This window comes from Antennarius striatus, chromosome 11 (genome assembly GCF_040054535.1).
Source record: "Antennarius striatus isolate MH-2024 chromosome 11, ASM4005453v1, whole genome shotgun sequence".
NCBI classification, from domain to species: Eukaryota; Metazoa; Chordata; class Actinopteri; order Lophiiformes; family Antennariidae; genus Antennarius; species Antennarius striatus.
Genome location: NC_090786.1, coordinates 6,654,163 through 6,669,848, shown reverse-complemented (window position 1 = coordinate 6,669,848; position 15,686 = coordinate 6,654,163). Strand labels below are relative to the sequence as shown.

Here is a 15,686-nt window from a genome sequence, read left to right as displayed (position 1 = left end):
ACAAACCAAAAGAGCAAAGCGCCACGTACAGGCCAGAGGAGGCATTGCAACAGACGAACCAAAGGATCACAGCGCTACGTACAGGCCTGAAGAAGCATAGTAACAACGGGCACATAAAGATAACAATAGATGTCATGTTTTAAAACTGCTTTTAAAGAATACGGTTATATGATAATTAGTATTAAAAAAAAAAGATTGAATAATGGAATAATGGAAATAGAACAATTCTACAGGAATAGTTTATGAAATGATCTTCCAAGTGTGTGTCACTACGATATAGTTTTCTATTAATAAGAGTGGTCGTTTTGGTGAAATGACATTCAGTGTGTTGCAACTCATCACTGCTTAAATAATATATAATAATAAATAATAAATAAATAATAAATGTTTTCTTCAATTTTATTGTTACTTATTTTCTTCCTATTTTAAGCCATATTAAATAGTTTTGTTTTTTTTACTTTGAACAGTTGTAATGACCATTTTCTTTATGAGCATAAGTATTTATTGTGGCATGTTCGTCATCTGAAAATTGGGTTGAGTTAAAATTTGATTCTGTATGTCTATTTTGGATTTTTTCATAGAAATGATTGAGAATCTTAATACTTTAAGAAGAGTATTTTTTTTTATTTACAGTTGCTTCCAGTGAATAGTAAATGCAATACAACATAAAGGATAATGATACACATACGTCTTCACACACACTGTCTTCACAGTCGCACTGCTGCAATGGAAGTTTAAATAAAAAATGGACAATTTCCTTGACATACCCACTGCTGTGGGTGTGTCAAGGAAAAACTAGATCATTATATTAGGGGCAAAATGGAAGAAAAACGAATCTAAAAACAATACATCATTTTGGGTGAAAAAATCACGATGGTGAAAAAGCCATAAGTCTCTGTCGTTTCCATCACAAATTGGTACTATTCGTGCTGCTGCTGCTGACACCCACAGAGATGCTCTGTTTCTCACTTAGCGTCTTTACAAGGGTTGCAACAGGAGATTGGAGAACTTTCCTTGAAATTCTCATTCTGCCGTCTGTTGGGTCCCGTCCAAAGTACTTCACCTGTTGGAAGTGCAGTGAGAGATAATGAGTATGCACTGTTAATATACAAAGCTACTTGTAAAAAACAAAACAAAAACAGCACCATTATTGGCACATACCTCTATCTGCTGTCCCACTTCTAAACCCAAAGCACTTGGATGTTTGATCTAATAAAAGAAAATACAAAAGAAATTGCCATTAGTAGTCATTTCAATCTCTCACAGCAAACAGTATACAGAGGGAAACTTTCTGACCCGTTTGTGGTCCAGTTGTGAATTATGCAGAAGCACAGCGGTCATGTTGGGGTAAAGTTTTACCATCACACCAGCGTCCCTGAGGAAGAGCAGGAAAACTCTTCTGAAGTTATTTGAACAGTAACTGTTTGTCCTGATTTAATGTCCAGACTGTAGTAAAAATGAATAACGTCATTCTAGACAGCAAGTGCTAATGATTGCATTCAAACGCTGTGTTTCAGTAAACACCCTGTGCTTACCTAATCTCAGTGATGGTTGCAGTGTAGATGGCGCCGAATTCTAGCTGGTCTTCTTGCTGCAGCACAAAACAGAAGAATGTGTTTGTCAATGCACATGATGTACACATGCACAAACATGCATGTGAACAGATTCTTTTTCCAGTCAGTGTTGTTTTTGTTTTTTGGGGTTTTTTTTGTGGGAAACATCATATATGAACAGTTTCTATAAGTTCAATTACATCATCCATGCAGATTTCGCCGATGATCTCTTGGGCTTCGTTCATGGCTCCTGGTGTTGGAGCGAACACAGAGAATCTCTCCTCGTCCATCTGACTTATAGTAACGCCTTGAATCGGAAAGCAAGAAAGCTTTTACTGTGCAGCAGTCTACAAAACGACAAACCTGTATTTTATTCTCTCAGGTCATGCGCTTCTAGCTGCTTTACTTTGAGATGCCATATTACCTGTTTGTACTTGCAGTCTGCGAAGGTTGTAGCCCCCCGGGCCCACAAAGTGAGCCCGCCTGGAAATAGGCACCTTGATGTGTTCTGACAACAGAAGGAAACTCACACACATAAATAATGATGGGAAAAACCCACATTATTTGCTTTAATAGACTCATCTGAAACTCTAAGACAGAGAAACTATTTCATGATAAACACAAACTCAAAACTTACCAACAACAGGCCCGTTCTTCTTCCTACTAGCTCTGGGCTTTGCTATACATTTATTCATGATGGCCAAGATTTCTCTCCTTGCCACTGAAATAATATTAAAACAAAAGTCCTTAAATGGCACAACCACTTTACTACAGTGCAGACACTTCTAATAATAATTACAATAAATAATATGTTCGATTTCACCACAATTTGAATTTACCTGTTCCTTGCTGAATAGCCTCCATGACCAACTTCAGAGGCAAACCTGGGATCTTCACATCAGCCTGGAGGTGAAAGAAAACAGGGCTTTCTTTAATATTCAATTACCAATAACCCAAGTCTCTCATTTTACACATTTTATTATTGATATCAGTACCTGCAAAGCAGTGATGCCTTTGCTCGTTCCTGCTAATTTAAAGTCCATGTCTCCCAGGTGATCCTCTATTCCCTGTTTACATAAATACAATACACCCATATTAAACATCTCTACACAGGAAATTATACATTTCAGATTCCCATTAATATTTCATAGATTTGAGCCATTGTTACTGTACCAGGATATCAGTCAGTAATCTGTAGTCTTGGATTTCAGCAGGATTCTCTGGATTGGCTTTGGAGACAAGGCCAACCGCTACACCTGCCACAGGAGAAGAGATGGGCACACCTGCAAGATAACAAACCCAAGAAAAGAAGATAATATTACAGCGTCATTACACATTTGTGAATACAGATAGTGAGTGAGGGTAAATCTAGCAACTCCATCCTATCCATTCATATTTAAATAATGCTTGTCTTTAGTAGCACAAGAAACAAATCCGATTCTATAAATATTGTTTGTCCAGCTGGGTATAAATGGGTATAATTGGGTAGAAGATGACTGGATGGATTATTCGAGCCTTCCAACTACACTACCTGCATCCATTAGAGCAAGGCTGCCTCCACACGCTGAAGCCATTGAGGAGGATCCTTAAAAGACACAAAGATGTGGAATTAAGAGAAAAATAGTGAACTAAAGTCCTCTTTGACTGTAATGTCAATTTAAAAACTGTGAAAACACTCACCGTTTGACTCAAGGACCTCAGCAGTGACTCTAATGGTGAAGGGGAAGTCTTTGGGAATGACTGGTCTCAGAGCTTTCTCAGCTAAGGCCCCTTTAGACACACAAAATTACCCGCTACTACAAATATACACTTTGACCATAACACTACTGAAGGGAATGAGTGGTCAGCTGATGCCAAATACAAGCAGATGTCAAATATAGGACAAACCATGTCCAAGCTCTCTTCTGTTGGTTCCGCCCACCCTCCCAGTCTCATTTGTCGCATATGGAGGGAACTGGAGACGAAGGAAATCTGTTAGGATACAGATTACATCTAATAGTCTATTTGACCTTATCAGGACTTTACTCACATCATAGTGAAGCATAAAGTTCTTGTCTTTAATGCCACTGCAGGAAGAAAATGAATTTGAGACCTTGGTGAAGATGTGTTCTTAAAATGCTTTAATGATTTATGTTAGCTTGTGTAGGCTGCCACAAATCACAGTATGAATGTGTGGAGCCATGTGTAAGCGTGCTACCTCAAGGCTGTATTGATGACATCTGCTTTGATACTGGATTCCAGGGAATCAAACGTGACACTGCTCAACACCTGAAAGAAAGAGCATGAGGACTGAGCAAGAATAAAGAGCAGGGATTTTTTCCCTTCAAAACAAAAAACCTCAATGATATTCCTCCTCCTCTATTGCATTAATTGTCAAATGTACGTGTACCATTTTAATTCTTTTAAAATGCAGGAAATAAGAACATCAGCCGTCTGTTGCTTTAGTCACATTAAATGCACATTTCATATTACAGTCCTCTGCACGTCCTGCTCCGAACCCACCTGTGTTTGTCCTCTCTGGAACAGAGCTGAACCGTGAAGCGGTTCAAAGAGGTCGACCTCACATGAGATGTTTCTTAAGGCAGACAAATCCCTCCCGTCACATCTGGGATAAAGAAGTCCAGTTGAAAAATTATTAGAAAGAAACATCGTGTTTTCTGGGAACATATGTTCATTGTACGCTGGGATTACCTCATATATTCATTAAGCGCCAAATTACGAAAGACATCTTTGAACACAACGTTGAAGGACTCAACGACTTCAAATGGTTCAGCCTCAGGAAACTCTCCTACAATAAGGAGATAGCAGTTTATACTCAGCTGCTGGATAGAAATTAAAAACTCAGAACCGGCTGATCTGAAAAGTAACAAATGTGTAAACATGCTTGTGTGAAGGTTCAACAGTATGTTTCCTCAAACATCAGAGGAGCTACCTTTTATTTTCTCTTCCATTTCTAGTCGAATTTTGTTAATAGCCTCATCTCTAGAAATCTGAAAAATGATTGCAAAAAAAAAAGTCTTTAATAATCTGAGTCATTTCAGATAGAACAGAAATATCTGGCTAGATTAGAATATTGTAACAGAAAAGCGAATAATAAAATGGTTTCAAGATATCTAAATATGCCAAGAATAAAAGGTTAAATTCATAAATAAAAGCTCTCACCTTATCATGAGTGTGATCACTAAAGACTGCATGGATCATCTTAGAGGCTGAGCTGCAAAAAATAAAAAAAATATTTCTTTAAAAATTGTAATTTTTTTGAAAGATTCAGGCATGATTTATTAGTCATTGTAAATCACAATAGTATGCAGTAAAATGTATATCTAAATATATAAATTAATACCCTACAAAAGTATCAGTCTTCCATTTTTTCACTCAATTTCAAGAGACAATCTTTAATCATAGTTACAAGAACTATACTACACTATACTATACTACGGGATAATATAAACCATTATTGAATACTGTCTGATTTTTTCAGACTTACAGACAACTGGTTGTGCAACAAAACCTTTTTCAAAATTAAACACTTTCCTTGCCATATACAGTACTCATATAAAAATAGTCCAAGTAATGCCGGTGCACCTGTCAGGTTGATCATTCTAAACAAAATTCTGTCAGTGGCCTTACTGTCTAATATGTTCCACCATGTTAGCGGGAGCTGAGAAGATCTTTACGGGGGTGCGTTTGGTGACCTTCTGCTCACTTTCCATCTGCTGGATCGCATGTATAATCTGCTGGGTGTGTTTGATTCCCACCTTCACCGCATGGCAGAAATCCTGTTGTAGTGAGTTCTCGGCTGAAGCTTCAATCATCACTGGCAGACAGAGTCAGGGAAAATTCACTGATATGATTAGATGATGCTTTCCTCAAACACGGAGCCAAGAGCCTAATTTATACCCTGTGGCATAAATGGAAAATTGCAGATGATTATGTTTGTGGGGATAAAATCTCTACCTAAGCTAGAACTGAGTAAATTATGAAGTAATAACAAGTCAAGATAAAAAACCTTTTTTAATGCAACAAAGTACGGATAATAATTATAATCACATTAATGACAGGGTTTATGTATTTTCTCCAACATAAAATGTTCTCAAGGATTTTCCTGGTATACTTACCTCAAGATTCAAGGACCAAATATGACTAGATATATAAGCAAACAACATACTATAGCTCATTTATTAATGTAAAGCATATTAAATATCCAGAGGACTTTGATTTCAGTCAAACTTGATAAATTCAAGAACTGTCAATGACCTGAATCTATTTTTATCAATATAAAACCTTTGAAAACTTGTTTTCCCCACTAATTCACAATCATTCAAAGACCTGGCTACTTCATTCAAAAGCTGCAGCTAAATACTAAAATACCAAAGTATTTTGACAAAAATAAATATTAATGCTCAAGTATTAGCCTGTTGTTTTTTTAAAGTCAACCAGTAGTGGAAAGACTCTCTAGAGCAGTGCTTCTCAATTGTGTTCCGCTCAGCCTCCACCATAAATGCAGACATGAAAGCACCACTGCCATCTACTTTACTGGATGGGCCACTACACTTTCTGGTGCATCAATGAAAAGGCAAATAGTAGTTTCGAGAGAATCACTGCTCCAGAGTTTCATAATGTTTCTAACTTACCCACTTGACTACTAGGGGCCCCAGCCACAACCATGTTAAGACTGCTGGAAAGCATCTCTACCCTAGTGGGGTTGACCACGACCTCTCGATCTATGAGGCCCACACGCACAGCACCTGCAAGAACACATGCATAACATCAAAAACATCTCCATGAGATTCAGGATTCAAGGTCAAAAATGTACACATGAGCTACGTATAACATCTGTCTGTCCTGTATTTCTCACCTATAGGTCCATGCCAGGGGATGTCAGACAGGGCCAGAGCAGCAGAAGCTTTAAAGGAGGAAAATATTGTTTTAGCTATGATCCAAAATTAAGGTTTGTGTAAAAAAAAGGTTTGATGACATTTATCTCACCTGCATTAATAGCCAGAACATCTGGATTATTGACACCATCAACTGCCAGCAGGTTACAAAGAATCTTCAGCAGACATGAAGACACAAAAGACGTTTCAGACAGAAATACATTTATAGCTTTAATCCAAAAGCAAAGGAGGGTTTAACCAGTGCCATATAGTGGTGAAGACAATTTTAAACTGAACTGACCTGAGTATCATAAAAGTATCCTGGAGGGAACAGCGGTCTAACTGATCTGTCTGAGAACCAGAAACATGAGAAACTTGTGTCAGAGAACTCTGGTCAAAATTAGTAGACATACATAACAGACGACCTTCTTATCACCTATGAGTCTGCTTGTGAGGATCTCATTGTCGCTAGGGCCCAGCTCTCGTCTCAAATAGTTGGTGGGGATTCGACCAGCAGCTGCTGCTTTCTGTCTGTAGTCAACCTGTTCATAAAAAACATTCATTCACTAAACTACCATCAAAGTCTTCACCATATAATACTGACATCATACCCAGCTGTAGCATAGCTATAGAGAAAAATCCTCTTAATTAGCATCGATAAATTCCACAAATTCACAAGCTATAAACAGAGGCAGGTTGGTCATTTTAGTGTAATGTAACCGGACATACCACAAGGGGCATGAACTGAGTTGAAGAAGGTTTGGTTTTGCTCACAGCGGTCACCATCACAGAGGTTTCTCCCATCTTAAAACATAAAAGACAAACACTCAGGTTACTGTTGGATGACATACATAAACCCCTTTCAGTTTGAGCAGTGAAGATGTTAGGTCCACTGATAAAGTGGAAAAATGACCCACTGGGCCATGTGGGCTACCTGACCAAGTGTTATGTTTAAAATATCCAAATCACAAGCTTTTGCAGTATGTTCTACTCATTAATCATGGGGGGGGGGGGCCTTCGGGAAGAAAAATGACAGAGGGACCCTTCATTTGGAATGGAGAGAAATGTGATAGATTACATATATACAGAATGATTACACAGCTTATAATTAAAAAAAAATGTTTAGTGCACACATGCATAGTAATGCTTTATAAACTCAATGCACGCAACTCAAGCTTTGTACTGTAGATTGTAACCGCCCAACCAAACAACCATCCATCCATCCCTAGTCAGTACAACACAGCGACAATAGTAGAAATAAAATTTAAAAAAAGATTGATACAAACAACAGAGGATGTTTACCTGCACTACAGCGCACCCATCAGCAAATTTGGCAAATTTCCCTGAGGAGATCTGAAGTTTCCTGCAAAAGCGACACAAAACAATAAAATGTCTCAGATATGAATTACGACAATATCTACAAGATAGCAACACATCAACGTCTGTACTAAAATAGGTACAGCAACATTCCAGAATACCAGAGAAATATGCTTGCAATGAACTTGACTGGAAAATGAGTATGTCAACTTACTTTTCCCCAAGGTCCACTGACGCTCTGACGGATTTAGCATGTCGACTGTAAACACTGCGGTGACAGAGACGGACTTGAAGCCAGGAGCACGAACGTCCCAGACGAAGCAAATTCCTCATTACAGTATAAGGATTTAGAGAAGCCTAGAGTAAAATAACTATCAGTGTCTTCACAATGGACGCTTCTTGTCCTATAGTCACATGTAAGGAAATACGCTGTTGAGAAGCTTCTTCTGATTGGACTAACCGTGGCGGGTGTGTAACATCCTAAACTGTCCGTACCAGTAGAGACACAATAGTTCCACAAATAACAGACTCGAATTTGACGGGAGATGGAGCGAATTTTTGTTTGTGTAATTAGCCAGAGAAAACATGAAAGCTAAATGAAACGCCAAAAAATTACAGTTTATATGAACGTCATGTTATTGCATCTGGTTCTTATCTAATCCAATGCTCCTTTTGACTGGTAAAGTAATATATATGTCATGGCTTAAGCCTTGCTTTCCTTCAATTCTGTTCATGTGACTTAAGGTATATTTTAATCAACCAGTAAAACAGTGCTTCTCGATCATTTTCTGTTGCGCCCACCCCAGTAAGAAGAAAACAATTCGCCCTCCCCACTGTCCGCCGCGACTATAAATAATATTATCTATAAAATTGTTATAAGTGCACCTCTGCATAACATTATATCCTTATTAAAGCAAAAAAAAGAAATATAGTTCAATTTATAACAAAGAATAATTTTATTAACATTATTTTTTAATCTATAACAGAAAAGTTTTAAGTGCATCAATTTGCCTGAAATTAAACAAAAAACCCTTGTTTAAACTAAAAAATTTTGACCAACTTATTCCACCATTTGATATTGAAAAATAAAAAAAAATCAATAAATAAAAATAAATAAATAAATTCAGTTCAGCAACATTTACTGAGGAGCAAAATATATATAACATCTTAACATAAAAAAAATGAATAAAACAATTTGTGCTAATTTTGTGCTAATGGAAGTCACGATTAATGGCTACAATGAGGTCGTTTAGGTAGCGCACAGCAATTTGAAGTATAAAACTGAACTCTCGGCTCCTCTGCTATGGTGGTGGGGTTCACTGAGCAGTTTGGTACTCCACCTAATATGATGTCAGCAGAGCTCGCTGGTTTACTGAAGTGGAATTTACAAAGCGGGATGATTGTTGGCAATATTCGGCACGTTTTCGTGCCACAGTGAAGCCCACTAGCCCAGCGCTACAGACGCTGACAATGAGAGCGTCACTGTCTGTCAACCACACTTTATTGTAGTACGTCATAAAAAGCGTGTTCCAGGGTCACATGCACCGCCACCCCCACCCCCCTGGCATCCCCTTGCATTTTAATGAGAAACGCTGCATTAAAACTATGAGTCCATGTTTGAAAGTGGCGTACTGTATAATGAATAGCCTCTTCATGCAAGTTTGAATCCTCACCGCTAGGTGTCAGTATTGCTTAAAAATAACGAAAATAATCTATTGTACTGAAATTTGCGCCTCCCTTCCATTACAGCATACATATTGTAAACCAAATATTACGACTTAACTTATTTTTTAAATAATTTGTCAAGTACTTTAATTTATTTGATCAACTACGTTCTTCAAAAATGACTATATAATTGTATAATATGTATAATATAATTGTATGGTCTTCACAATGTCCAGCGGCTGCTCTGGACAGTTTTTTCACAATGTATGGGTGCTGTGGTTCAGATAGACATTATTTTCAACTGGTGGTACATCAATCAGTAAATCAGAGATCAGTCCAGATGTAGACAGCCCTGCAGTCAGTGATCCAACTCCTTAACAGTGGGGTTGCTGCAGTTGTTATGGTAACAGAAGAGGTTTAACAGCATCCCAAACACTCTGTGGATTACTTTCATGCATTCACACCATTTGGCTAATTGCTAGTTAGAGTACCAGGAGTTCACACAAGCTCTCACACATCGAAAAACACGAGCAGGAGTTACCTTTATTATCAAGGTTTCTTGTAGTTTTATCTACTGCTCTAGGAAAAAATGCACACTATAATTGCAATTGTAGGAAGCAATGGACCACTCAGTGTTTTGTAGCAGGCTAGAGGGTTTGTAAATAGCTCAGTAGAGGATTCTGTGTTTCTGTGTAGCAAAGGTTTTTTTCTTTTCAGAGAAAATTATGAAATAGATAGTTACTCCAAAAAAATCAAAATATTTGTACACTGAAGTGCAAATAGACAGGGCTTCATAATTTGATTCAAGAATCAACTAAATTAAGCTAATCAACCTAAATGCTTAAAGTTTTTGAGCTTGTAGATGACAAAAATGCAAACAGTATTTTAGTGCTTTTTGTCATTTTATATGCATAGTTTTAGTGTTGATGTCAAATGAAAATTCAGTGGTGATCTGTCCTTGAATTTGTGTATGTATATCCAGATCTTTGTCAGGCACACATGAATGTCTTAAAGAACGATTATTCATCTATTTTTTCTGAATTGTCTGAGATAAGGTCAGAAGGAGCTACACTGTGTCTTTGTAGGTCTAGAGAAAGCCTATGAGGGTATCCAGGGTACTCAGAGAGGAACTGTGGAACTGCATGAGGAAGTCTGGAGTGGCAGAGAAGTACATTAGAATAGTACAGGACATCTATGCAGGCAGCAGAACAGTGATCATGTGTACTGCAGGTGTGACAGAGGAGCTCAAGGCAGACAAGGGACTGATCACTGATCAGCTCTGAGATCCTTCCTGTATGTAGTGATGATGGATAGGCTGGCAGATGAAGTTAGAAGACAAATAAAGACTGAGCAGCTGCATCACACAATCTAAAGGTTGATTGGATTGTACCATCCTGCTTCAAGTACAGGGGTGTTAATGGTGAGTAAATAAAACTATACTCTCCCAGTTTATGCCTACCCAGAAATGCCAGAAATCGACTCAACTGTCCTCAGACTAACATTGACATGGTTAAGTTTTTAGACAGCTCAAAGTGACTTGAGTGGGTGAGGCACAATTTCCTTTGTCAAGTGTGGTAATTAGATTACAACGCATGACAGTAGGAGGGCAGAGTACGGTTCCACATTTCATTAGGTAAAGTAGAATTGTAGCTCATGGAACAGTTTATGTGCTGCTCAGGCAGTGTGACATTCAGAAATTCTTACATGACAGTTTTTACAATTTCACGGGACTGAAAATTCTGATCAAATGGTTATTTTTACTATCATTGCCCTGGAACAGAAAGAACCACTTTCCCTCATGGTGGAAAATGCCCCAAAATTATTTATGCAGAGGCATTACATATCTATTCTTGTACATCAGGTAGCAAGGCTGGTATTACTTTTTGAGCCATACACACATAGTTTAAAGGAGGTTAGTATTTGTGCATAAAAAAAGCTAAGTAAGATTTAATCATTATTAAAGTGACTCAAGACTGCAACATCCTGCGACATCCTTGAATTCAAAATTTTACCCTGACCTACTTTCATAATGGTCGCAGTAATGGATTCTATATTGTACTATCGAGTATGACATGGGCCTCGTTTTCCATGGGTAAAGGTCATCATCAAATTTTTGTGCCTCATTCTTCCTGAAAATGTTGTTTTTTGTTTTGTGATAAAATCGCATCAGGTTTCAGAGATGTGTACCTTAAAAGGTATAAATGTTGAAATTTGACTTTGACCTACCGGTAGTTTTCTCAAGGTCAAGGTCATCATCTCATTTTCATCCCCTTTGCCGCCTGAGCAATGTGCTCTCTCTTTCATCTTTCTATCTGCACTGGTTGTGAAGATATTTTTGTGGAGGGATGGACAGACAAACACACAAACACTGACAATTACAATACATCAACGCTTCGTGCGAAGTAAAAATCTTTGAGAGGGTGCAGTTAGCTAGTGAAGTATTTGAGACGACACAACAATTATACCTAAACACAAATGAGAATCATCTTCAAACACCTTGTTTACCGGACAAAAATGTGTTTTTTTGTCTTTGTCTTTGAATGAGTGTTTGTCCTTACAACTATAAAATACTGGCTCCCTGCAGAGCTGCTGATCTAAAAAGCCTATCAGAAAGAAGGTGACATAGCCTGTGTGTAAAATATTAAAATCCAAATGAAAGAAATTAAGAGCCGGACAAAAAGAATGACATTCCTATCCATTATGGTGATATGACCTTATCTTATGACCTTTCTGTGAATTAAACGGTTGAGGGTCTATACTAGCCTAACATAACAGAATACTTGCCTAGCAATATTATGCAAGGCTTTTGTTTGCTATAGGATATTTGAATTGGAGATTTAAATGTTTTGCATTGATTTCCTATGGCTATAAGGAATGGAGACAAACAGATGGGATGATCATGGTGACCTCTTCTGTGAAAGCAGAGGTCAGACCTTTAAATTTTTGTTATTTTGATCTGAATGGAAACCAACTAGTTAAGATAACCTTTGATGAGGCTTTTCATCTTAGTTTAGTATAGACAGTCATCAGTGGTTATGTGTTAACTGAAGAAAGCGGAAATAGTTAACACTCAAATAATTCTTTCCAGAATAAGTCAGGCTACCTTGCATTCAAGCCAATATGACACAGCATTGCTCTAAGTCAAAATGTTTGTGGTGACTTGTAAATTCCACTGCAATAGCTAACAGGAAACTGGAGCCACCTCAATAAGTCTGCAAGAGAATATCCGAGAGAGGTGCTTGAAGGGCACCTCTCTCGGATATTCAAAAAAGAGATAATTCATTTTTTTTTTGGTGGATTTCAGAGAAGCACTGATAGACTGTGGGTTCTTTTCATATCCCTGGATTTGACTGATGCTGGTTGACATGTTCAAAATACTTCGACTATGTGAGGCAGTGAAGTGGTTAGCTAACTCTGTACGTGTGTGTGTGTGTGTGTGTGTGTGTGTGTGTGTGTGTGTGTGTGTGTGTGTGTGTGTGTGTGTGCGTTTTACAGGAATGATTCTGTGAGTCTTACAGTGAGTCATCACTAGGTAGAGGTGGATTCTCCTTTTATACAAAACTTGTTAAAAGCACCATGAGTTGATGAGACAGGCATTAGCTTCCTGTTCAATCTAAGGCTAATGAATCACACACTAATGCAAACAAATGTTAACACACACAAACGACCAGCCAGCAAAACAAAAATGTCCGTCTAACCCCTGAAATTCAACAAAACACAGTCATGGTTGAGCTGCATGCAGAACATGAGTCAGGAAGTGTTTTAATGATGTGATCAGTGTTCAGTCATCTGCTGGCATTGATACGGTGAACAGAAATGCATGTGAGTTGCCTAAAAAAGGTTTCACTTGACTTCAGGACATTCTGAAGCAAATGTCCCCATTGAGTTTAGATCAATTACATTGATTCCAGGATCACGTTAAATTGCTGTGGGAGTTATTGTTTTAAACAATCACAAACAATAAATCAACATGATCAGCAGGATTTCCCAAAGCCCAAAGAAAGATGGTCATAGTGCTTCTTTTGTCCAGCTAACAGTTCAAAAGCCCCAAACCCTTAGTTATGATGATAAGTTCAGAGTGAAGAAAAGGAGAGAATAGCATCAACTGTTAACGTTTCAGAAGCTGGAGGCAGCAAATGTTTGACATTTTTACGTGAAGAACTACTTAAATGATGAAGAGATCATTAAAGTACCAACTAACTTAATGTTCACTCTCTAATCTATTATTCCACAACTCTGCCACAATCTGAAAGACATTCGATATAAGAAAAGTTATAAAAACTTGCCCAGTTCACCTCCTGAGCACTGCCGAGATGCCCTTGAGCAAGGTACCGTCCACTTACTAGTGGCTCATAGAGCGCACCGTGAAGGAGCTGTCTGACGCTCTACCTCTCACTATTTATTTGAATACCTACAGACCCCTTGTGTGTGTGTGTGTGTGTGTGTGTGTGTGTGTGTGTGTGTGCGCGTGCGTGCGTGTGTGTATCAGGGCCTGTATCTATATACATGAGTGTAAGATTGCCCCAGGGCAGCTGTGGCTACACACGTAGCTTACCATCACCAAGTATGAATGGGGAACGGATCCAATGTAAAAGCGACTTTGAGTGTCCAGAAAAGCGCTATATAAATCTAATCCATTGTTATTATTATTATTATTATTATTATTATTATTATTATTATTATTATTATTATTATTATTATTATTATTATTATATTATTATTATTAGTATTATTATATAGGTTGGAGTGGAAAAATTATTTCCCCAAGGGGATAATGAAAATATTTTTCTTCTTTTTCTTCTATTTCTACTTCTTTCAGACTTGAGACTTAATTTAGATGTCTGCTGCAGACTGAAGTTAGATTAATGTTTATTGGTCTTAAATTTCAAATGAAAGCTAGAATGGTTAGTCTTATTACTATGGTGAGTTTAAACATGCAGCACTTTTTAATCTATATTAGCAGCAGGATAATGGCTGAAAGGCAAGTCAAAACCTGAAGTCATTAGCTCAAAGCAGGAGACGCCTAATCAGTGATCATGAAAAGCTCAGTATGTGTGAAAAGGTCGACAAAGCAAATTAAACACAATCCCTGATTTTGAAAGAAAGACCTGAATCAAATTAAAGAACCCAGAATGAATGGATTAATGTATGTATTTGTTTTTCTTATTTCAGCATACAGCAGCTTTGCGGGATGAGCAACGGTTCTCATTTGCATTTAGAATAATGGCTGCTGTGGTTAATACTTCAGCTTTGGGCTGTACAGTATGAAATCTTCACTAGACCTGTCTTGCTGTCTGTAAAACGTGTTTGTCTGGAGGGATGTATACTCAGGGAGGACATTACAATGCATGACACAAAACAGCCCGCCAAAAACGACCAGGATACCAAAACCGGAAATTTCACTAATCCTGAAGACTACAAATACACCAAGATTCAAAATATTTGCTACATTTACAGATTTTCAGGTAGAACATTGCCTTGTAATTTATAAAGATTTTCATTAAAGCCAAATATGGCAAAATATCATGATCAAAATATGAAATTAGATGTTCTTGAAATGCCTTGTTTTGTCGACTCAAAATGTCAGAACATATTCATTATTAAATGTAAAGAAGAGCAGTGGACCCTCACTGCATGAATTGTGCAGAATTTTTTTATTTGAAAAATGACTTTTCCAGCTCTCCACATTTTATATCGCAACATGCATATCGGATCATGCATGGCATTAGTCTGTACTGTGAGATATGTGAAGCGGGAAATAAATCGTGAGTTCGGTGAGAACAATGTCAATATAAATTTATATTCAGACATTGATTATAGAAGTCTGTACATTTCCCACCAGGTGTCAGTAGCCTACTGGTCTAATTTATGTTTTAAAAGCAGACAAAAGCTATGACTCAATGCATCAGTATTTTTGTCAAGATATTAAGTAAAATATAAAGTGTTTCCACAGGCATAGTAAAAGGTATAGATTTCAGTAAAATCATATCTTACCCCAAACTTATCTCCATCCCATTTATATATGCATCGCTTAAGTATATTTCAAAGACAGTTTTTGAATAAATTACTAACGTCAAACATTACTTGTCACCACTGCTCATCGCTACACCAAACCTTATAAAAAAAACTCCGAATAGAAATGGGTATTTCAGTTTGACCAGTGCCCTATTTTCCTTGTGGAGCACGCGAGGCGGAGGGAGATGCTCCACGGAGTCAGATGGAGCGTGAGGCGGCTCCGAGTGTCCTCCAGCCATCCAGACTCCCGGGTCATTAT

General features: G+C 37.7%; 1 protein-coding gene across 1 annotated transcript; it reads right to left on the bottom strand.

Annotated features, from left to right (window-relative positions):
* Positions 1 to 638: 638 nt before the first annotated feature.
* pnpt1 (polyribonucleotide nucleotidyltransferase 1, mitochondrial) lies at positions 639 to 15,411 on the bottom strand. Its single transcript, XM_068327266.1, has 29 exons — positions 15,407 to 15,411; positions 7,962 to 8,104; positions 7,733 to 7,793; positions 7,160 to 7,234; positions 6,867 to 6,972; positions 6,732 to 6,781; positions 6,543 to 6,606; positions 6,412 to 6,459; positions 6,188 to 6,301; positions 5,184 to 5,370; positions 4,716 to 4,767; positions 4,486 to 4,543; positions 4,245 to 4,341; positions 4,056 to 4,158; positions 3,751 to 3,821; positions 3,583 to 3,619; positions 3,441 to 3,507; positions 3,234 to 3,323; positions 3,085 to 3,138; positions 2,727 to 2,836; positions 2,549 to 2,620; positions 2,393 to 2,456; positions 2,191 to 2,274; positions 1,978 to 2,061; positions 1,754 to 1,860; positions 1,536 to 1,591; positions 1,297 to 1,375; positions 1,162 to 1,209; positions 639 to 1,063 (listed from the first exon to the last, which is right to left on the bottom strand). Exons 2-29 carry the CDS (start codon positions 8,078 to 8,080, stop codon positions 908 to 910), a joined length of 2,313 nt encoding a protein of 770 aa, XP_068183367.1. The 5' UTR covers positions 8,081 to 8,104; positions 15,407 to 15,411; the 3' UTR covers positions 639 to 907.
* Positions 15,412 to 15,686: the final 275 nt, after the last annotated feature.